This window comes from Schistocerca gregaria, chromosome 5 (genome assembly GCF_023897955.1).
Source record: "Schistocerca gregaria isolate iqSchGreg1 chromosome 5, iqSchGreg1.2, whole genome shotgun sequence".
NCBI classification, from domain to species: Eukaryota; Metazoa; Arthropoda; class Insecta; order Orthoptera; family Acrididae; genus Schistocerca; species Schistocerca gregaria.
In genome coordinates, this window is record NC_064924.1 from 312,004,012 (window position 1) to 312,026,784 (window position 22,773).

A 22,773-nucleotide genomic window follows, 5' to 3' on the forward strand; every position below is an offset into this window, starting at 1 on the left:
ACTCTGCTACGCAGTTTGGCACCAGAACGGCGTCAGTGAGGTTATGAAGGATTATGCATATTGTGAAAAAAAGGAAATAGTAATAGAATATAGGAACAAGCAATAACGACAGAGTTCATTAATGAGCGAAGCAATATTCATTGTGGAAGTTATTGAAGGTCATAGCATAAATTGTCCACGCTCCTAAGAATTGTAAGAGTAGTAAAGGACTCGTCCAAATATTTCAAAATTTCGTCATTTATATGCCCAAAAAATATACAGGGTGGTCCATTGATAGTGACCAGGCCAAATATCTCACGAAATAAACATCAAACGAAGAAACTACAAAGAACGAAACTCCTTTACCTTTAAGGGCGAAACCAGATGGCGCTATGGTTGGTCCGCTAGATGGCCCTGCCATAGGTCAAACGGATATCAACTGGGTTGTTTAAAACAGGAACCCCAATTTTTTTATTACATATTCGTGTAGTACGTAAAGAGATACAAATGTTTTAGTTGGACCACTTTTTTCGCTTTGTGATAGATGGCGCTGTAATAGTCACAAACGTATAAGTACGTGGTATCACGTAAGATACCGCCAGTGCGGACGGTATTTGCTTCGTGATACATTACACGTGTTAAAATGGACCGTTTACCAATGGCGGAAAGGTCGATATCGTATTGATGTATGGCTATTGTGATCAAAATGCCCAGTAGACGTGTGCTGTGTATGCTGCTCGGTATCCCCTGGACGACATCATCCAAGTATCTGGACCGTTCGCCGGATAGTTACGTTATTTAAGGAAACGTCGGTGTTGAGAATGCTACATCAACATCGATTGTACCCGTAGCATATTTCTGTGCACCAGGAATTGCATGGCGACGACTTTGAACGTCGTGTACAGTTCTGCCACTTGGCACAAGAGAAATTACGGGACGATGACAGATTTTTTGCACGCGTTCTATTTAGCGACGAAGCGTCATTTACCAACAGCGGTAGCATAACCGGCATAATACGCACTATTAGGCAACGGAAAATCCACGATGGCTCCGACAGGTGGAACATCAGCGACCTTGGCGGGTTAATGTATGGTGCGGCATTATGGGAGGAAGGATAACTGGCCCCCATTTTATCGATGGCAATCTAAATGGTGCAATGTATGCTAATTTCCTACGTAATGTTCTATCGATGTTACTACAAGATGTTTCACTGCATGGCAGAATGTCGATGTACTTCCAACATGATGGATGTCCGGCACATAGTTCGTGTGCGGTTGAAGCAGTATTGAATAGCATATTTCATGACAGGTGGATTGGTCGTTGAAGCACCATACCATGGCCAGCACATTCACCGGATCTGACGTCACCAGATTTCCTTCTGTGGGGAAAGTTGAAGGATATTTGCTATCGTGATCCACCGACAACGCGTGACAACATGCGTCAGTGCATTGTCAATACATGTGCTAACATTACGGAAGGCGAACTACTCACTGTTGAGAGGAATGTCGTTATACGTATTGCCAAATGCATTGAGATTGACGGACATCATTTTGAGCATTTATTGCATTATGTGGTATTTACAGGTAATCATGCTGTAACAGCATACGTTTTCAGAAATGATAAATTCACAAAGGTACATGTATCACATTGGAACAACCGAACTAAAATGTTCAAACGTACCTACGTTCTGTATTTTAATTTAAAAAATCTGCCTGTTACCAACTGTTCGTCTAAGATTGTGAGCCATATGTTTGTGACTATTACAGCGGAAAAAATGGTCCAAATAGAACATTCATATTTCTTTACGTACTACACGAATATGTAATAAAAATGGGGGTTCCTATTTAAAAAACACAGTTGATATCCGTTTGACCTATGGCAGCGCCGTCTGGTTTTCCCCTTCAAGGTTGACAAGTTTCGTTCTTTGTAGTTTTTTCGTTTGACGGTTATTTCGTGAGATATTTGGCCCAGTCACGATCAATGGACCACCCTGTATATGCTAAGAAATAATATTTAAAATGCATTATCAGCACCTTTTTTCCTTTATCCTTTGTGCAGAAAACATTTTTTCTCCTTCCATAGGACTGATTTTTTTCGCTGTTGAAACATTGTGATAAAAAATGCTTGTCTATTCACGTTCTTTTTTTTCGCTAGTGCGGGTCTTTCCTTTGTCCATGTACTTTAAAACGTCAATTCCTTCTCGATCTCAGATACTTTGTCTCTCTTGTGCATATAGTTGAAAATTCTGCATGCTTGCTCTCGTGCAACCCGTGCAATATGGCAATCAAAACAAACCAAACAATAAAGTAAAGATTAAGAACACACAAAAGCACAAAATTCATTCCTATAACAGGAGTAAGCTCGGAGGGAATAGGATCGCTTCTGATACAGCAGGCGATGCTACGGTTGCCTGCTTCTGTGCATGTGCAGTCTGCGAGGTGCTCCACACTCGGCACTGTCAATTGATAATTGACGTCACTGTCCCACCCGCGGGGTTGGTTGGCAGCTGGTCTACACGCAAACACATGACGTCCAAACACAACGAGTAACTGAATTTGACCGGAGAGCCACTCGTGTAAATCATGGGCTTAGGTCATTGTTGCGCAGCACGAAAATCACAAAAGATATCTTCCATTAGCGGAAATATGGTCTAAGGCGGCCTATAATTACGAGACGCAGCGTAAAACCGAGTGGTAAAACATAAGGAGTCAATAACGACTAAGGTGTAGACGTGAAGTACTTACTGGACAGCACGGCGGGAGCTGGCGGTAGGCGCACGGCCGGAATCCTCGCTGCGGCATAGCAGGGCTGCAGGCAGGTCCGCGTCTGACTGAACGGATATATTTGTGTGCCTCGGCTGCCGGCTTCTGGAGAGCGCGGGCAGGTACACGCGCTTTGGGGGTACGGGACTGTCCTGTCCCACAGGAGGGCCATTAAGCCGACCGGGCCCGCCTTTGTCCGCCGCATGCCACAGGGGCCGAGGGAACCTTCCGCATCAGCTGGATACCACCCCCAGTCTCTAATACTGTACTTTCGCACGCGGTGTGTTTGAAGCATGGAGGTAAAAATAAGAGGAGTTGTCATGACGTCACACACTTGAAACCAACCCAAGTGAAGATCCACCATGTTAGCTACCCCAAAACATTAGCTTCTGGTGGTTTGATTCTGTGTAGTTGTGAAGTGTTTTGATTATTAAAAAAAAAAAAAAAAAGTGCGTCGCTTCCGGGTGTACTAATCGTTCTGATTGCAGTCTAAAGTTAAAACAAATCACATTTCATTCGTAAGTGGACTTATTTAAGAGCTATTTCCTTATGTATACTTGAAATTCTGATGCACTGTAAAGTTTTACAGTATGGTTTTATTTCTGTGATTTGACTTCAGATTCCCTATCAATCCAACACGAAGAGCTATCTGGAGGTGAGCAGTACACTTGGTTTTCAGTGTTTGGTTATTCCCAAGTAACTGAAAAGTTCTGGCAAGAAATATCCTGGAAATGGGGACTAATGTTTTAAAATGCGATAATTTTATATAAAAGTAATGTAACTACATGTAGTTAGTTAAATCTTCAGTAAAATGTGTGGAAAACCTGTTACAGTGGCAAAATTATAAGTACTTAATGGGTTACATATTTGTTAAAGCAAAGTTCCCTATCTGGGATAAGTTCAGGCTATTTAGATCATTACATTAATCACTGTGTTGTCCTGTTACCCTGTAAATTGCTGTTATTTGCCACACTGAATGTCACTTGGTAGGTACAATTTATGAACAAAGCAGATGTGTAAACTACAATGGGCCTGACAATTTTAAATTCCGTTCTTTTCCTTCGTAATTTAACGAATCTTCCACTTTGTTGACATGACAGCTGCCTTGTTCATATCGTCCGTCCGTACATCTATGAGACAGCAAAGGAAATGAGGTAAGTTTCTTGCAAACTTGAACATTTAAAATTTGCATTTTACTTGAAAATGCAACGAATACAAATCGGTGCCTCTGAACTATCAATCATTGCTTTTGGAGTTCTGCTTTATCAATTATCGACACAAACACGATGAAAGTGAATAGAAATGGATTAAGAAAGCATGCTTTTCATAGCACATACTTATCATCTCGGTTATTCGAAGCGTGTAAACAAAAAGAAATTACAGTAATGGGGCCAGAAGCGTCATATTTTCGTGTCGTATTACTGTATCGAGTACGAATTTAAGACCAGAAAAACGTTTGAAGTTGGTTTCCTTATGCTGTGTTGTTCACTAAAACAGTGTAACATTTACTATATAAAATAAATACCGCGTGCACGAGACAGAAATAACGAACAAGAAGCAATTGCAAAAACTCGTCTGCTAATGTCTTGGGGGATCCAAGATGGTGGCAGACCCCGCCCACTGACTGCAAAACAACTTACAGCGTAAGTCTGTAGCGCCATCTCCCCTTATTCTACCTCCATGGTTTGAAGACTTCAACGTCTCCTCGACATGTTAGTCACCGCAGGTGGAGTATTGGCTGGCAGTGGGAATGGAGGCATTCCTTACGGTTCAGCACCGCCGCTTAGTAATCGAGACACCAGCTAACGGATTGCTGGACCACATTTTTGCTTGGACTGAGAAACTGCTGGCTAGTAGAGCTCAACAAGTCATTCTTAACGGGACGAAATCGACAGGTGTAAATTAGTGCTGTGCTTGAGCACGACTCGAACTGTTCAAGCAGTTGACGTCACAGTTCGAGGAACCTCGTGCTTTGCTCGAGTTTTCGATTGTCGAACGATCTAGCGCCTTCCATTCGTACTATATGGTGTATTAATACACTATGGATTTTAATCATAAAATAACGGTGAAACACGAACTGCAGTATCATATGTAGTACAGGTCATATGTAAAAACAGCCGCTAGGAATCTATCATGATTTAATCTAATTATCGAGCTTTCAAGCTTCAGTTCGTCTACATCTACATCTGCTATTCACAATAAAGTGCCTGGCAGAGGCTTCAATGAACCACCTTCAAGCTGTCTCTCTACCGTTCCACTCTCTTTGGCACTCGTGAAACACGAGCACTTAAGATTTTTCTGTGCGAACCCTGATTTCTCTTAATTTATCGTGATGATCATTTCCCCCTATGTAGGTGGGTGCCTACCGAATGTTTTCGCAATCGGAGCAGAAATCAGGTGATTGAAATTTCATGAGAAGATCCTGTCGCAACGAAAAACGCCTTTGTTTTAATGATTGCCACTCCAATTCACGTATCATGTCTGTGTCACTACCTCCCCTATTTCGCGATAATACAAAACGAGCTGCCTTTCTTTGTACTTTTTGGATGTCATCCGTCAGTCCCACCTGATGCGGCTTCCACACCGCACAGCAATAATCCAGAATAGGCGGACAAGCGTGTTGTAAGTAGTCTCTTCAGTAGACCTCCAAAAAGATGGTCCAAATGGCTCTGGGCACTATGGGACTTAACTGCTGAGGTCATCAGTCCCCTAGAACTTGGAACTACTTAAACCTAACTAACCTAAGAACATCACACACATCCATGTCCAAGGCAGGATTCGAACCTGCGACCGTAGCCATCGCGCGGTTCCAAACTGTAGCGCCTAGAACCGCTCGGCCACTCCGGCCAGTTTAGTAGACCTGTTGCACCTTCTAAGTGTTCTGCCAATGAATCGCAGTCTTTGGTTTGCTCTACTTACAATATTATCTATGTGACCGTTCCAATTTAGGTTGTTTGTAATTGTAATCCCTAAGTATTTAGTTGAATTTACAGTCTTCATATTTATATGACTTATCGAGTAATCGAAATTTAGCTGATTTCTTTTAGTACTCATGTGAATAACTTCACACTTTTCCTTATTCATGGTCAATTGCCACTTTTCGCACCATACAGATATCTTATCTAAATCATTTTTCAAGTGGTTTGGATCATCTGATGACTTTACAAGATGGTAAATGACAGCATCATCTGCAAACAAATTACTCGTAAGACAGCTACTCAGATTGTCTCCTATGTCGTTAATATAGATCAGGAATAATAGAGGGCCTATAACACTTCCGCCGGATATTACTTCTGTTTTAATCAATGACTTTCCGTCTATTACTACGAACTGGGACCTTTCTGACAGGAAACCACGAATCCAGTCGTCCTGCGGTTTAGTGACGCTTCTTGGTACTTTTTCCACAGCGTGTCTTATGGTTCAAACAGTTTTTAGCACTATGGGACTTATCATCTGAGGTCATCAGTCCTCTAGAACTACTTAAACCTAACTAACCTAAAGACATCACACACATCCATGCCCGAGGCACAACGTGTCTGACTACAGTTATTTATTCTCGCGATCATAATTACAATCAATTTAATATGATTTATTTCCTTTATTTGTCGTTCAGATGTTGTTTCATCTTAATGTTATCATCTTGTTTTAAAGCTGATTAACGTATTTACACGTTGTACTAATATATGAACAGCAAAATGATCATTTGTAGCTCATTTAATAAATTATTACTGTTTCTATGTAAACATTATATAGGCTTCAGAGTAGAGTAATATTGTTTGAAGGATAGTACTCTCCTATTTGATTCTTAGCTTTACAAATAAATATTTATCCAGGGTGTGTCTCCCAAGAGTCGTCAGGCGCATTTTCTCGGTTGTTTCAGCAGATGTCTGCAGTTTCGTTCTCGCATTGTGTAGGTGGAATCAGCCCAAACAAATAGCGCTCATCACATCTTTCAAACGAAGCCTTGTATCGACGGAGAGCGTCGGTTTATGTCCTGTTACAAAGTAAGTGATTTTTAATCCGGAATTTTATGTGCCCATTCCATAGAGCGTTCCCAGATTAGTCTAGTGTGATATTCGCTTTATTAATACGTAATGAGGAGGACAGTAAAACACTAAAAATAAACAGCAATCCAACAGCGAGTCAGTCGTGTTGCATGATTGGCGGTAGCAGTCATCGCGGGCCAGAGCAGTGCCGTCGTTGCTATGGTACCGGCTGCTCTTCGAGTTTTACTCTCACTTTCAGTACTAATCAATAAACCAAATATTGGAGTAGAGTAATATGGGGCCGCTCTATCAAACGGACACGGAAAACTCCGCTCTAAAGATCATTTCGTTTGTAACGGGAAGCAAATCGACGCTTTCTATCGACAATGTGCTTCGCATGAAAGACGTAAAGAGCACTGTGTGTTTGAGCTGACTCCAACTAAACAACCAAAAACGAAATTGCAAATATGTGCTGAAACATCAAAAGAAAACACCTGACGACACCCTGCATATGGTTTCTATAACTATTGTACGACAACTGTTCCTATAAATTAGTTCAAACTCAACAGGATGTTCTATGGTTAACATGTTCAGCTTTATTTCACGGAACGTCATTGTGGCAGTGTTTAAGTTCCTCGCTGTCGCCTGCTGTTGCGCCGCGTAAGTCAAATGTTACGTGAATGTTCGAGCAGCACTCGATACTGTATCGAATTCTACGGTGTTTCAGGAAATTTCGAGCTCGTTCGAAAGAGAGTATCGTTTGCCCAACCCAACCTTTGAGAGGACCAGAAGAGAATTACTGTTTGCAGCTTACAGGGAGAACTCGAACACCACCGACAAAATTTCGAACTGCAATTACTCTGTAATGAGCCACTGTTGACCACGGATCGCCCTAGATGGAGGTGTTACAGGAATATGATATCATGGACCAAGTGTAGATAAACGCTGTAGTGATGGTACTTGCGAAATGATCGAAGTTTAGTAATCGGTAACGAAACGTTTATGAAAGAGAAATATTACGTTTTAAGCACCCTCAAACGTTTATGAAAGAAAAATGTTACGTTTTCAGCACTTACAGTACGTTGAATCATAGTACCAATCGCAAATCATTTCCCATAATTAACATTGTCAGATGTACATACAAATATACACAGTATTTATCTGCATTTGGTTTCACACTTTTTCACAGCATGTAAATACTGGATGTGAATACAAAGAATATGTATGCAATAGATATTACAATTTGTTACATCATCATATTTTACCTGAGATACAATGTGCTACAGAATAAATATTTACAAATACAAATAATAATATTTAAGACACTGTGACGGTGTGTTCTTAAATTAGCAATATACATGTAATATAGATTGATAAGACACACGACAGCTAAATACACAGAGTGAGATGTTTACTACGTAACTGAAGAGTGAATGAGTCACAGCATGCCATATTTTTTTGTTACATGACTAAGAGAATATAATTTACGCAGGAGAATGAACATTCCTTATCATTAACTTTTTGTGTTTTGGTGCGAGGATGACTCGAAAAGTTTGGAAGAAAAGAAATTTCGGAAGATTTATCGACCTAAAGAGCGTTAGACAATATAAAACGGTGCAAGGCGTTTGAAATTCTGAGAAGGACAGGCATAAACTGTAGGGAAAGATGGTTGAAAAGCAGGGACTTTAATTATACGACATGTGTTAAGTCATCAGCTTATTAGTGGGATATAAACTGTAGGGGCAGACGGAGATTAGAATATTCACAGCAAATTATTGAGGGGACAGGTTGTTGGTGCCATTCTGAGTTGAAGAGGTTGGCACATGAGGAATAGTGACAGGCAGCACCAAGTGAGAATAAAATACCCCCTCCGCCCCCTCCCTCGCCCAAAAAAAGAAGGCATCTATCAGGACCAAAAAATTAAAAGGAAAAGAAAACCAGCGCTTTCCATTGGTTTGTTTGCAGCTATATGGTCACTGAGAGAAAAAAAAAAAAAAAAAAACGGCGAAGTACATTTCCTACGATAATTTTCGGTAGGTAGCTATTTGAGCACATACATTTCAGCTCGCCATTATAGAGACAAAACAGGCTTACAATGTGACAGAAAGAGACTCGGTACCCCTTTTTCTTCTCACCGTTGGACGGGTGGGGGAACCGCTTAACATTTAGTGTACTCAAGATCACTATCTACTAATCCCGTTGTCACTTGGACTTGTCACTGCTGCTTATAGCGTGCCTGAGCACAACTATGCACTTAAGCCACGCGGTCAACCTTGAAATTCCAAAGGCGTGAGTTCGGTGTTTCCCTTTCCATTTAACGAATGGGAGCTGAAGAGCCTACATCAGAACAGTAGTAATGTTTAAGGTTTTAGGGACAAGGATTGCGCTGGCTGCGGGAGAGCACAAGGCCGAGCAGGACCCATGAATTATTCATCAGCCGAAAGCAGAGCCGCGGCACGCAGCTTTTCCTTCACGGAGGCGCGCAGTCGCTTCTTGGAAGCGTTTCTCCCCTTCCGGGTAGCTCCATGCGGGATGCTGCGCAAGCGGACGCGTCACCGTACAGATCCAAGCCGCTCCTGGTGTTGCCCTGTACTCGCCTCCCAGCGTCGTGAAGTCCAGTTCTTCTGACCAAGCTCCGATGGTTTTGGAATCTTCAACCAGCTGTTATAGCCACAAAATCTTACAACCTCTCTTATCTTTGTCGCTCTGTTAAGCAAGATCAGAAACAAAACTTAGCAACCTGTGCATGCAGCTGGGTAAATCGTAACTTTGTTTACAGTGCATGTGTCGGACCCACCTAATGTGCACTACAGTCAAGAAAAATTCGACTTTGAGACAGACCCTAGCTGAAGTTAGCTAGCGTCAGCCGATTATTATTATTATTAATAGTAATTGTTGTGCTTGGAATCACAGGACCGAGTCTAAAAAAACTCAGTAGTTAATACTGATGGGCTTAGTCCCACAATTTCAAGTACTGGCAGCGCCTTTGGTGAATGGATGCCGATCAAAATGCCGCTTGCTCCAAGTCAGAGTGTAGAGCGTACGAGGGGCGTTTGGAAAGTCCTTGCAAAGTCAGAGAGATGGCACCACCGACACGTATCAAAGTCATGTTTAGTTAGTAGCATCTTTGGAAAGAACTCACACCAAGTGTCAGCCATACTGGTCTATGTCTTTGTGTTTGGCATTCGTGTCGATCAAGGAAGTTGAGTGATTGTTAAAAAATGGACGAAAAAGAATTTCGTATGGTGATTAAACATTACTTTATGGAAGGCAAAACGCCTCAGAAGACTGAAGAGAAGCTTGATAAACATTACGGTGACTCTGTACCTTCGATAAGAACAGTTTATAAGTGATTTCAAAATTTTCGGAGTAGCCATATGGGCACAAGTGATGCTGAACGTTCTGGACGCCCTGTGGAGGTTACAACTCCAGAAATCATTAATAAAATCCATGATATGGTGATGGATGACAGAAGAGTTAAGGTGCGTGAGATTGCTAGTGATGTGGGAATCTCGAACGAACGGGTACATAATATTTTGCATTAACATTTCGACATGAGAAAGCTATCCGGAAGATGGATTCCGCGATTGCTCACGCTCGACCAAAAACGGAATCGTGTTAATTGTTGCAAGGATGGTTTGCAGCTCTTCAGGAAGAACCCGCAGGACTTTAAGCGTCGTTTCGTCACTGTGGTGAAACATGGATACACTACTATACTCCTGAGACCAAACAACAATCTAAACAATGGGTTACCAAGGGAGAATCTGCACGAAAAAAAGGCGAAGACCATTATTCCTTCGGTCGGAAAGGTTATGGCGACTGTCTTTTGGGATAATCCTCACCGGCTACTTGGAAAAGGGTAAAACATCAGGTGCATATTATTAATCGTTACTGGACCGTTTGAAAACCGAGCTGCAGAAAAACGCCGCCGATTGGACCGCAAAAAAGTCCTTTTCCATCACGACAATGCAGTAGCACACACCTCAGCAGTTGTGGTCGCAAAATTAATGGAAATAGATTTCCAACTCTCTTGTTGCCCAGACTTGGCTCTCTCGGACTACTATTAGTTCCTCACTTTGAAGAAATGGCTGGGGGACAAAGATTTTATTCAATCGAGGAGGTGATTGCAGCAAGTAATAGCCATTTTGCAGACTTGGACAATTTCTATTATTCGGAAGGGATCAACAAATTAGAACAGCGTTGGACGAAGTGTATAAAAGGAGACTATGCCGAGAAATAAAAAAAGGTTTACCCCAAACACATAACTAGTTTTTATTTTTGCACGGATTTTTCAAACGGCCCTCGTAGTTCCGTTTCTATGTTAGTGGTGAGAGTGAGAAGACACGATGATAAATCACAGTACCGTTGCACAGCAAATTTGTTTTAAATTAGACGAACGTCTTCATCCAACGGACGACGTCTCTTATCCTCACTCCATGAGACAATGCAGGAAGACTGAATATTTAACCCTACAGTGACACACGACTAGGGAGTACGTCACTGCCGGGACTGATGACCTTAGGTGTTAAGTCCCCCTTAAACATCCCAACAACCACCACCACGTCACTGCCTTTTCTCCATTGCCGGGCAAATACTAATAATTACAGTTTCTTCCAGCATATCATTCTAACTCCTTACCTACAGATGAAACGTAAGATTATTGATGTGCACCATCGACGTCTATACAACCCTTAGGAAAATTTAATATAAATGACTAGTACGGAAAAAGAGACATATTTTGCAGCGCTTGAGATCGTTTCCTGTAGACACGATTGTACATTTTTAAGCAACTTAAAAACTTCCAATTGAACGATATTGTCAGTTTTCCCGGGCGGACACGAACTTCGCAATCCAGAAAAGTTGAAAAAGTGTACACTGATGAGCCAAAGCGTTATGACTACCTGTTTAACAGCATATTGTTCCACTTTTCACAGCGCGTCAGAGATTCCGCTTAGCCTGGATTTTACAAGTCCTTGACAGGATTCGAGAAGTATGTGGCACCAGATGTCTGCGCACAGGTCAAACAATCACCGCAAATTACGGGATGGTGGTTTACGGGCACGCGGTTGGCGACCGCTGTGTTCCAGTGGTTACAGACCAGTCACATTTTCTGGCCAAGACATCACTGTATATTCACTATAATGTCCCTCAAATCACTGCAGCACCATTCTGACCTTGCAACACGTCCTCAAGCATGAAGAGTTGCAGGCGGTCCTCAATAATGTTCACGTAGTTCAATGCTGTTATGATGCCTTCTATTACCTCCACAGATCTCGTGGAAGCCCAACTCAATGTACACCATAGCATGATTCCGCCTTCACCGTCCTGCATCTGTGGCGCGTTGCATGTTTCGTGCAGCCATTCACCTGAATAACGGCGTGTAGGGACCCAACAATCGACCTCGTGTAACAAGAAATGCAATTCATTCAACAGGCGACTCGTTTTATTGATTCTCTTTAAAAACGCAGTGATGCTGTGCCCACTGCAATTGTAACTGACGATGTCGTTGGGGCAACACAGGAAAACGTATGGGTCGTATGATGTAGAGCTCCTCATTCAACAATGGCCTCTGAACGGTGTGCTCCGAAACACTTGTGCACGCAGCATCATTGTACTCTGTAGTCAGATCTGCCACAGATTGTTTTACGTTTTGCAATGAGACGTAGTCGTCCAATACCATACGGCTTACTCGTTATTTCACCATCTTTCAACCACGTGTTCACGAGAATAGTACGCCAACAGGCGCCCAGCTTCGCCGTTTCAGAGATTCTCGCTTACAGCTGCAGTGGCACAACAATGTGCCTTTTATCAAAACCACTTGTATAAGTGGATTTACGCATTTGCGGTCCGTATCTTCGTTATAATGACTGCCCATTCGTCTGTCTTCCGCTTACGTTCTTTCCTTACTGCCTCAATTGCCCGCAACGCCGCCAGGAGGCATTTAAGCTCGCGTTGGGCAGTGGTCATGTTTTGGCTGAGCAGTGTACACTAATCTCTCTCGTACCCACAGTCCTCAAATGGCCGTTCTGGTAATAGAACGCGTACATCCGGTGTATCCCAGGAGGAATGGTCAGTATTCAAAAATACGGGAGGAACGATCATTCGAAACAAAAGAAATTCAGTAAACGTGCGCTCTAAAATGCATACACCAAGAGCTAAGAGCATTTCTTCATCTTCGATACTATGAAACAGTTCTCTTCTATTGTAAGCTCCTTGCTTTCCCTATTTTGGGAGGTAGTGCTATGGAGGAAAACAAGAAAAGACTGTCCAGCAGACATGGGCTCCAAGGTGCGTACCTTAAAGAGTTGTGAGCAGTTCTGCATCTTCGCTACTGTGAAACACATCTCTTCTACTGAGCAAGCGCTCACAGTCTTAAAGTACGCACTTTAAAGCCCATGCTCGCTAGAAAATTTTTACTTGTTTTGGTCTGTACTTCCTCCTCCCTGAAAATGGAAAGTAAAGAGCTTGCAGTAGAAGAGATGTGTTTCACAGTACCGAAGATGAAGTGCTCATTGTTCTTAACGCATGCATTTTAGAGCCCATATTTACTAGACTTCTTTGCTACCAGCGGTCTTTCCTGTCGTGTTTTAATTCTTTGAATCGGCTCGCCATAACATTTATATTTTTTTGAATAACTCGAAAAAAGTAGATTGTCACATGCGGCTACATAATGTCGGCTCTGGTCCTTACTAAACACCTACAACAAAATCAAAGAAAGACAAGCATTCACCCATAACAAATCTGTACGCACGGATCTGCTATTAGTGTGGAGTTCGAATGCTTGCAATAAGGGCGGTTTTAGACAATTTGCTGGGTTCGTGCACTGAGCAAGTAAAAATTGAGGAGTTCTTCTGAGCAACATTTCCTAGCAGGTAATCTTTCGTTAAAATTGAGGTAATGAATAATGAGTGACACATTTTGATGACTCACTGTGTAATTAATGGTACCTTATTCGACAACGCCGAATAAGGAATCCATTAACAACCCTCCTCTTGGAGGTCCTTTCTAATAGTTAAACATTTGTGGAGATTAATGAAGTAGCAGAATAATTTTGTTTATGTTCGTCTGCTGCCATGTTCCGCCCTATTGTTGGTGGAAACTCACTCTTGATGATTCCTGGAATATGTTACAGTGGTTCAAGAGCGGCGAGAGTTTTCGTATTTTATTTCCGTATTAAAATCACTATTGCAAATGGTGCAAAGTATAAGTTATAATAAACAGTTTGCTTTGGTAATACGAAATGAGTTAATTAATCGCCTATGGCCGCGCGGGATTAGACGAGCGGTCTCAGGCGCTGCAGTCATGGACTGTGCGGCTGATCCCGGCGGAGGTTCGAGTCCTCCCTCGGGCATGGGCGTGTGTGTGTTTGTCCTTCGGATAATTTAGGTTAAGTAGTGTGTAAGCTTAGGGATTGATGACCTTAGCAGTTAAGTCCCTTAAGATGTTACACACATCTGAACATTTTTTGAATCGCCTATGTCTACATTCTCTTACGATCTCTTGAAATTCTGCAAGATGGTCCCTTCTCTGTTTTCTTTTTCAATTTTTTTTAACTCCATCTTCTGCAAAACACAATGATTTTTGTTTTCTTATTCCTTTTCTATAGCCGACCGCTGTGGTCGAGCTGTTCTAGGCGCTACAGTCTGGAACCGCGCGATCCCTACGGTCGCAGGTTCGAATCCTGCCTGGGGCATCGATATGTGTTATGTCCTTAGGTTTAGTTAAGTTTAAGTAGTTCTAAGTCTAGGGGACTGATGACCTCAGATGTTGAGTCCCATCCATAGTGCTTACAACCATTTAAACCATTCTTTCTTTATATATTCAACGGGAAACGTAAGTACGGTACATTGACCACTATTATTTTCGGATAAAGTACCTGAAAATAATTACTCTTCGAACAAAGAAACGTATTTTTCCAACTACTTTGTAGATGTGCTGTCCAGCCCTAGAACTGATAAGACCTTTGCAATTCCATTTTTAAAATTGAAGCAGTTTCAGGCCAGCGATAACAACAAAATAAAAATTCCCATATTATAACTCTTAGACATCAAACAGAAAACCAACCACAAACTAGTGTAATGTTTTACAGGAATGATACGAGACCAATTAAAGATGACACGTAGATGTTGAAGTATGTTTGAGTTTTGCAGAAGGCGTATTTTTTTTTTTTTTTAATTAATTCGGAAACGTGGGATTGATGTTAGCAGGTACTTCCAATACCACAAGAAGATTATAAAAGTCGAGAGTGTTGTGAGAGTCTTGACTTGAATAAAATAATCACACTGAATAAGATCTGAGTAATTTACTATAGCATAATGTTCCATAAATTACAAGGATGCACTGGGCAATCCGTCGATACACAGAGGAAGACGGCGTTTTCTCGAACGGAGAAGTGCAGTCAGCAAACGCGTGGTCACAACTTACCGCTTTGCTCCTGATACGCATGTTTCCGTACTGCCGTCTCGCTGTGCTCAGCCAAACTGACTGGTGCTCCACACAGCACACAGGTGACGGTCAGGCCGTGAGTCACTGTTTACAAACGGAGATATCGCGCCGTGGGTCATGCGATTAAAAGAATGCTGGCGAGGAAGCCACATCCGATAAACGAGTCATCGAGATTAGCTGTATGATCGGTTATCAACTACGATACGCTGACCGGAAAGAAAGATTTCTTTATAAAGGCGGGCATGCATCACTTGTCATTCTGGGCATGTGTCACGATAACGTTTCATGTTTTCATCGGAAACATATGGAACGAATGTTGAATGACACTTAACTCGCATCCGGGAGGGTGACGATTCAAATCTCCCTCCGATCACCCAGATTTATTTAGATGTTCCATGAGTTTCTCAAATAGTTTAAGGCAAATTCAGGCACGATTTCTTTCAAAAGGAGATGGCCGATTTCCTTCTCCATCCCTCCTCAATACGATCTTGTGCTGCTACTCTAATGACCTCGTCGTCGACGGAACGTTAAACCATAAAACCCTAATCTTTCTTAGTTTCTTCCTTCTTTTATATCGCAGCGAAACAGACTTTCCGAGGTACCTTCGTGTAATCTACTGACGTAACTTGAGAGGCATGCTATGACTCGGCCACACAGTTATCTCTGACCCACAAAACGCGATCTGGCCGTTGTGAGTCATCGGTTTTCATTCTGTGGTGAAGGATGAAGGGGAATGAACGCAACAATTTTTTTCTTTCTCTCCATCAGGAACACAGATGGCAGAGGATAAGTGTGCTGGCCACTTTCGATTCTTGTGAAACATCAGTATCGAGTTCGTCGTATACGAAGAAACCCGCGACGCACGTTTTTATGAATTCAATAATGGACAAACATTACGAAATCTCTCCATACTGAGCGTAAATAAAAATGTAGAAAGATAATCACATATACTAGAATTATGAGTAGGTAGTCTCTAATAACAGTTGGTCATTGTACGAATCCATTTCGGTTCGGACACTGTAACATTTAACTTACCTGGTTCACTAGAGCCCGTTTATCCAGGAATGAGGCCATTCAGCACAGAAGATTGCGCTGCAGACCGCTAATTTATGATTCATAACCTGAAGGCACATTTGTCCATTTCCAACTATCGAAGGTTTTTTGTTGTTAATGTTACGGGAACAATTGCAACAGTTTATTTTTTAAAAGACAGCGTGAGAGAGTGATACATTGAAGGTTTTTTGCTTTTAATGTTATTGAAATAATTACAACACGGACTGACGTTTTTAATAGCAAAATGCTTGAGGATGGGATGCATTATAAGTGATTCGGGAAGACTGATTTTGTTTTCAAAAACCTAAGTTTATTAAGTCCCATAAAAGATATAGATTTTCATCATGTTTTACTGAGAAAGATGGAGGAGCTAAGAATGAATTCCTCTTGAGGCAAAAAGTCCCTTTTCTATTCATATAAAGGCTAATTCTTTCCACCGTGATCTATGAGAGGATACAGAACAAGAAAGGTCTCATGAACTGACGTCCGGTAACGCTTGGTTTCCAAGTTAGACACTATTTATTCAATCGTAGATTGTTACAGAAATGCGGCCTAACACGTTTTGTACCTTGCAGCCACAGTTACAGTATGTGCTGAAAATGGTTTCCATCTGCCTCGACGCATGCGTGCCCTCGCCGTAGTATGTTCTGCCTCACGTGTTCACATCGACCGGGATGCATCCGAACAGTGTCAAAGGCAGCTCGAATACGCTGCTCCAGTGTCTACACATCTGGAGTGGGCTCTGCATACTTCTGAGGTGGCCACATAACCAGACATCGCACTGGTTGAGATCCGGAGAACGAGCAGGCCATCAGGCCATGCAGCTGGACCCCGAGTCCTATCCATCGACCAGGGAAGGCACGATTGAGATGCCTCCGGATAGTGGGCTGGAGAACCATCATGTAGCAGCCACATAACACTTCGAATCATCAGTGGCACTTCTTCCAGCAGGGAATGCAGTCACTCGCAAGAAACGCCAATAGCTCCGGCCTGTTAGGTGACGTGGAAGGAAGACTGATCCCAAAATAGGTGCCCAATTATACAGGCCCACACATTCCGGCAGCTGATAATTCGCTACCACCACACCACATGGGTTCTGCATACTATCCCAAAGATGACTGTTATGAAAGTTAAAGATACCACTCGGCGTAAAACTGGCCTCATCTGTGAATGGGATGGACGACACAAATCCCAGAATCGTGGTTGCCTAGTAAAGAAACAAGTGACGAAACTGCTCCCAATGTGGGAAGTCTGTCGCTTGTAAGTTCTGCACTCGCTGTAAGTGAAAAGGGTAGTAACAACGGTCGTGTAGAATGTTCCACACGGTCGTCTGGCTCTCACTGTACTGGCGGGCCAACTGCCTAGTGCTGACGCGGAGGTCTCCTTTCACAGTGTTGGTCACGTTTTCCTCTAAGTCTGGTGTCCGAACATTTCGGCTGCGTCCTTCATGATTTACTGCTTCCTGAAATGAGCCTGTCTCACACAAACGGCGAAACACTGTTGGACACATTGAAAGCTGGGGTTGTTGTCGACGGGGATAGGTCTCCTGATACAACCTTGCCGCCCGCCGTCCGTTGCCATTTGCCTTTTCCTAAGAAAATACGACGTCGGCAAGCTCTCGATTCGACTACGGAACCATTGTGGACAACGCTGCATCACATCCACTACAAGATGAGTGAATCGGACACAACAATTACTGTGGCAAGAGAGGGCACTACAGCACGACGTACGAGGAACAGTACCTTCTCTAGGAAGAAATCTTGCATACTGTAACTGTGGCTGCATGGTACAGCGCGTAATGACCGCAGTCTCCGTAACGAATTATGACTGAATAAATGGTCCCTAGCACAGAAACCAGGCATTTCCGGACATAAATTCATTAGACCTTTTTTGTTCCGTAGCCTCTCATCGATCAATCCCTAGAATTTGTACACGGTTGAAAAAACCACCCTGTATATTTCGGAACCGAAACGGTAATTCCCTGATTGATCCGTTTTTATTGCTGCTTCCTTTGTATTTTACTATCTCTGATGACCAAGAATAATCAGTTTTCTTAAATATCGGAATACAGAGCGTTTCATGCTGTGTGGCAACAACTAAACCTTTATTACGTTTCATAAACGCTAGTGGTCGATTTTGAAACTGTTAGTAACATCGTTTGACGTGTCATACAGGGTGGCGCACGAAATGTGTTACCATTTTGTTTTTGAATATAAACTTTATTGTCAATACAATCTGAAGGAACATATACTACAATGAAGAGCAGACAATGGAGATTTGTTCTAACTTAGCACATACTCAATATTTTCCACCATTTCATTTCCTAACTTCTTTCTAACGAACACTGAAGTTAGTGATTATCCTACGCCACATGTCTTCCTTAATTTCACTGCAAGCTTGAAGAATAACTCTTCTGAGCTCCATTAAATCACGTGGACGTTTCAGGAAATTTTTATCCTTTAGGTACCCCCAAAGAAAAAAGTCGCATGGATTGAGGTCTGGACTATTGGGGGGCCAATTTTGTCCGTCATTGCAGCGACCTGGAAACCTGAGTGAAATGATCCGCATGTCGAAATGCTCGTGTAAAAACTCCAACACAGTGTTTGCAGTACGTCGCCTTACTCCATCTTGCATGAACCACTGCGCGTTGAAGGGCAAGGCAGTAGCAAGATGGTGTGGAATTAAGCTATTGCGAAGCATTCTCAAATAACTCTCGCTGTTCACAGTTTCTTCAAAGAAAAAGGGTCCAGTAAGTCCGTGACTGGAAATTGCTACCCATGCTGTAATCCTTGGAGCATAATGTTGTCGTTCATGATGCACTTGCGGGTTTTCAGTGGCCCAAAAGCGTACATTTTGTTTGTTAACCACACCGTCTAAATGAGAATGTGCCTCGTCTGAAAACCAAACGTTGTTGAGAGTTTCTTCCCTATTCTCCGCCCACTGAGCAAACAGTAGTCTGCTGCTTGTGTTCTTCAGTGAGCTTCTGTGCACAGGTCATCTTGTATGGGTTCATATGGAGGTCACTTTTAAGAATGCGTTGAACGGAGCGTCTGGATATTATCAGTTGCACTGCTGCCTTTCTACACGATTTCCCGGGACTTCTCTGTACATCAACTCGTACCGCTTCAATACTCTCCGGCGAACAGACAGGCCTAGGCCGAGGTCGCTTCGCTTCCAATACTGTTCCTTCCTGTACAAATTTATCGTACAACCTGTGGATGGTCTTCTTGCAAGCGACCCATCGTGTGTTAAACTGTTGTCGAAAACGTCTCTGAGTCACAAGGCTTTTCGTTTCATGAAAAAGTAACACAGTTGCCGATCGTTGCTGTGTCGTCAGCCTTCCATTGTCAGCCATTGCTGCTTATTAGTCTCCTAGCGGCAGTATGGTGAATTACACGTCATTTCGTAACTCATTTGTTTTGCCAAGCTCTGCTCGTACTGCTGTAGAGATCCCAGCGGGATTTCTAATGTGCGTCGTAAATTGTGAAAGAAACAATTGGTAACACTTCGTGCGCCGCTCTGTATCTATAAGGTAGTGATATTCACTTTGTGAGCTGAAGTCCTCACCCCAAATTGAAATTGAAAGTTCAAGGAAGTATCCTCGGAATGCAAGTTACTCAAAATTCCGAAGAAAGTTTGGCGATATATTTTTCGCTCTTTGAGACTTTTAGGACACGCTGTGTGAAGATAATGTAAAACAACGTTTCACAAAATAAAATTAGTATGTGACAAAAAAGGGAATACTAATCATGTTATTAAATAATGAAAGATATTTAAAGTACTTCCACTGACATTATTGTTTGATTCAGTTTGCAGAGGACACAGTATGTTGTCTGGTCCATTACACTGTGCGACTTATAATGATACTTTAATGTACCGATTAAATTTTCGAATGTTTTACCAGTGTATCATGCAGTGTTACTACACAGAAATTTTGATATCTTCTCTTATTATATTCTACGCAGTATTATAACTTTCGAGTTTTGGCAATTGCAGCTCTTTAGACGAGCTGCATGAAACAAAAATTAAATAATAGTGAAAAAGAATAAATTTTAATGTCTAATCGTCACATAATTAATACTCGCCAGGCTTCTAGCTTGGTCTTACGAGCTTAGAAAGTGTCTCTAAATATGAGAGTGATTGTATGTTTACATTATTTATGGATAAATACGTTACAACTTGGAATATTTGGTGAATGTGAAGATGGGTCTTTTATCTAGAGTATCGGAGTATTGTTTACCTGGCGAGCTACTGAATTCGTGGAGGTGACGGTGAGGCTTTCTCATAAAAATTTTCCTGATCTTTAGAGTGATTTCGTAGACTAATGGATCACCCTAAAGGCATGTTCAGCTTGTACCGGTCGGCATCGGCTATTGTGCTTCGCAGTGGTTGTAGAATTTTTCAGATCTGTAATAAGAGTGTGCTGTAATAGACTACATTTCTTATTCGTACAGCACTATGGCCAATGTCCATTTGTCTGTATTGCCTTAACCTAATATCTATTGATAACTCCTCTCCCGCATTCTGCATCAGGTTGGGGGCAGTGTTACGTTTTCTGCTATTTGCTGGAGAAAACGTAATCTTGTCTTTAATTGAACGCCGAAATAAATCGCGGAAAATATTTCATTGTAATTCCTGATCGACAGCAGAGGTTCGACAATCAGAAGGTAATGGAATGTGATTGTAACGCTTTTCTACGCTTTAATTTCGATGTTTCAGACTTTGCTCCATTGGTATTAGCGTCTAGATGTTTATGGAGTTTCCAATCTGCGAAATCAAAGTTAGAGTGCCATTTAAATACAGTTATGTCATCGGCATTCAATGCAGTCTATCCTTAAGCTAATTGTGCATGTCGTTGGCGCAGAGTGCTCGAGTCTGCACTTTAGGAACCACAGCCAAAATATTCATCAACAGATTAACATACCACTTCGTTCCACACACATCTCGCAAAACGATCACGATGGTAAAAGCAGAAAAATATCTCCTCATAAGGAAGTCTCGCGACAGTCAGTCTTCCTACGCATCTCTAGCGAATGGAACAGGAAAGGGGGAAAAATAACAATGATACGAAAAGTACCCTCTGCCACACCTCTTAAGATTTATTACAAAGTATGAAAGTGGATTTTGTAAACTTCTGATAACTGTCGCACAGGCGATAACACTGCAACTGCAAATAGACGATAAAGTAGCAAAATAAACTGAAGTTGCCGGTTTATCTATGTGATTTCGATTATGGACTCTCAGAATGATGGCCCTACGTCGGTTTCCAGCGTTAAAAGATATGACTCATACAAACGGCTCTATAGAAGGCACGCAGCAAAGGAATTCGTAGCTCATTCCCTGTCGACGGACACCAAACGCAGACGTTGTTCGTAACAGAATACTTGCGAAGCTGCTAACGCACGATACACTCTAACGTGTTCGCTTTCAGCACTGTTACGTCAGACGCACTTCTCAGTTACACAGCCATTTAACACGACTGCTGAAATATGTTTGGGTTAGTACTGGCGAAACTTTAGGCTACTATGTCAGACATGTCGTGCAAAGTCACACCGTTTCCAGCACATTTGGCATAGCTCAGTTTCGTCATTTGTTGATGCATTTCATCTACATCTATACTTCACAGATTTCCTTTCAGCGCGTATTGAATAGATTCCTGGTTACTAATAAGAAACTAGACGAATTGAACAGAAAACACAAATGCGTTTGAATAATAGTGCACGAGGATATGAAGTGGGACGGTTGTGGGTAATGATAGTAGCGGGCATCCGCTGGCACGGTACTGAGGTACTGTAGTCTGTTAACTATGCTCTTTCGTAAACTATTCAATTTGTGCCATAATTAGGCCTATGTTCAGACTAAGAGGGGGTACCGAAGATTAGTGCAGTGTTGTAGAAAAACACAGAAATGTCAACTGGCACATTGTCGAAAAAAATTTTTATGTTACATTAAGATACAAAGAATAACATCGTCTGCTATGAACCTCATCATGCTCTATGAACGTAATATCCCTCGATCCATTTCGAGAGAAGCAGTTAGAATATACATGGAAAACTGACTAGACACATGGAGAGTATGTTCGTATATAATTGCATTTTGTTACTTAGTTTTTTTATAAGCCTTCTTCGGTCAGTTATGATAAAGAAATGACCATCATTTCTGTAAAATAGTTGAAACATAGGGGCCATAGTGTAAATGAAGCAGTGTGCGCATGTTACTTAAAAGGAAAAGTTAAGGTGCAGCTAGATTTATGTTGATGTTAAAATTCACTAGTTATATCTTCGTTGCACAGCGCTATCGCACCCTGAATGTCGAACATCATTGTTCTGTTAACGGTTTACCCACAGCATATTAGCTCCCCCCTTTCATTCACAAAATTCAATTCTCTTCCATCGGTTCATTGTTATTAAGATTAGCAGCGCAAGTAATCATGTGAGAAATACACAACTACTTGGTGTCTTCAGTCTCTTCCAGTTTCACCTTAAAATACCGGGAAAAGCACTTAAAACGATGTTAGTAACATTAGAGACCTACAGACCACCTTACTT

General features: G+C 41.9%; 1 protein-coding gene across 3 annotated transcripts in view; it reads right to left on the bottom strand.

Moving 5' to 3' along the window:
• LOC126271989 (E3 ubiquitin-protein ligase LNX-like) overlaps positions 1 to 22,773 on the bottom strand; it is a 589,442-nt gene that overhangs the window by 97,153 nt on the left and 469,516 nt on the right. The window contains exon 1 of one of the 3 annotated variants that reach the window (XM_049974466.1): positions 15,152 to 15,305. The exons of 1 other annotated variant lie outside the window; for it this stretch is intronic. In XM_049974466.1, the coding sequence (XP_049830423.1) occupies positions 15,152 to 15,172 (21 nt within the window). In that variant the 5' untranslated portion in view covers positions 15,173 to 15,305. Of the gene's footprint in view, positions 1 to 2,723; positions 2,799 to 15,151; positions 15,306 to 22,773 lie in introns of those variants that run through there. One more of the 3 variants, XM_049974465.1, reaches the window with a different exon arrangement.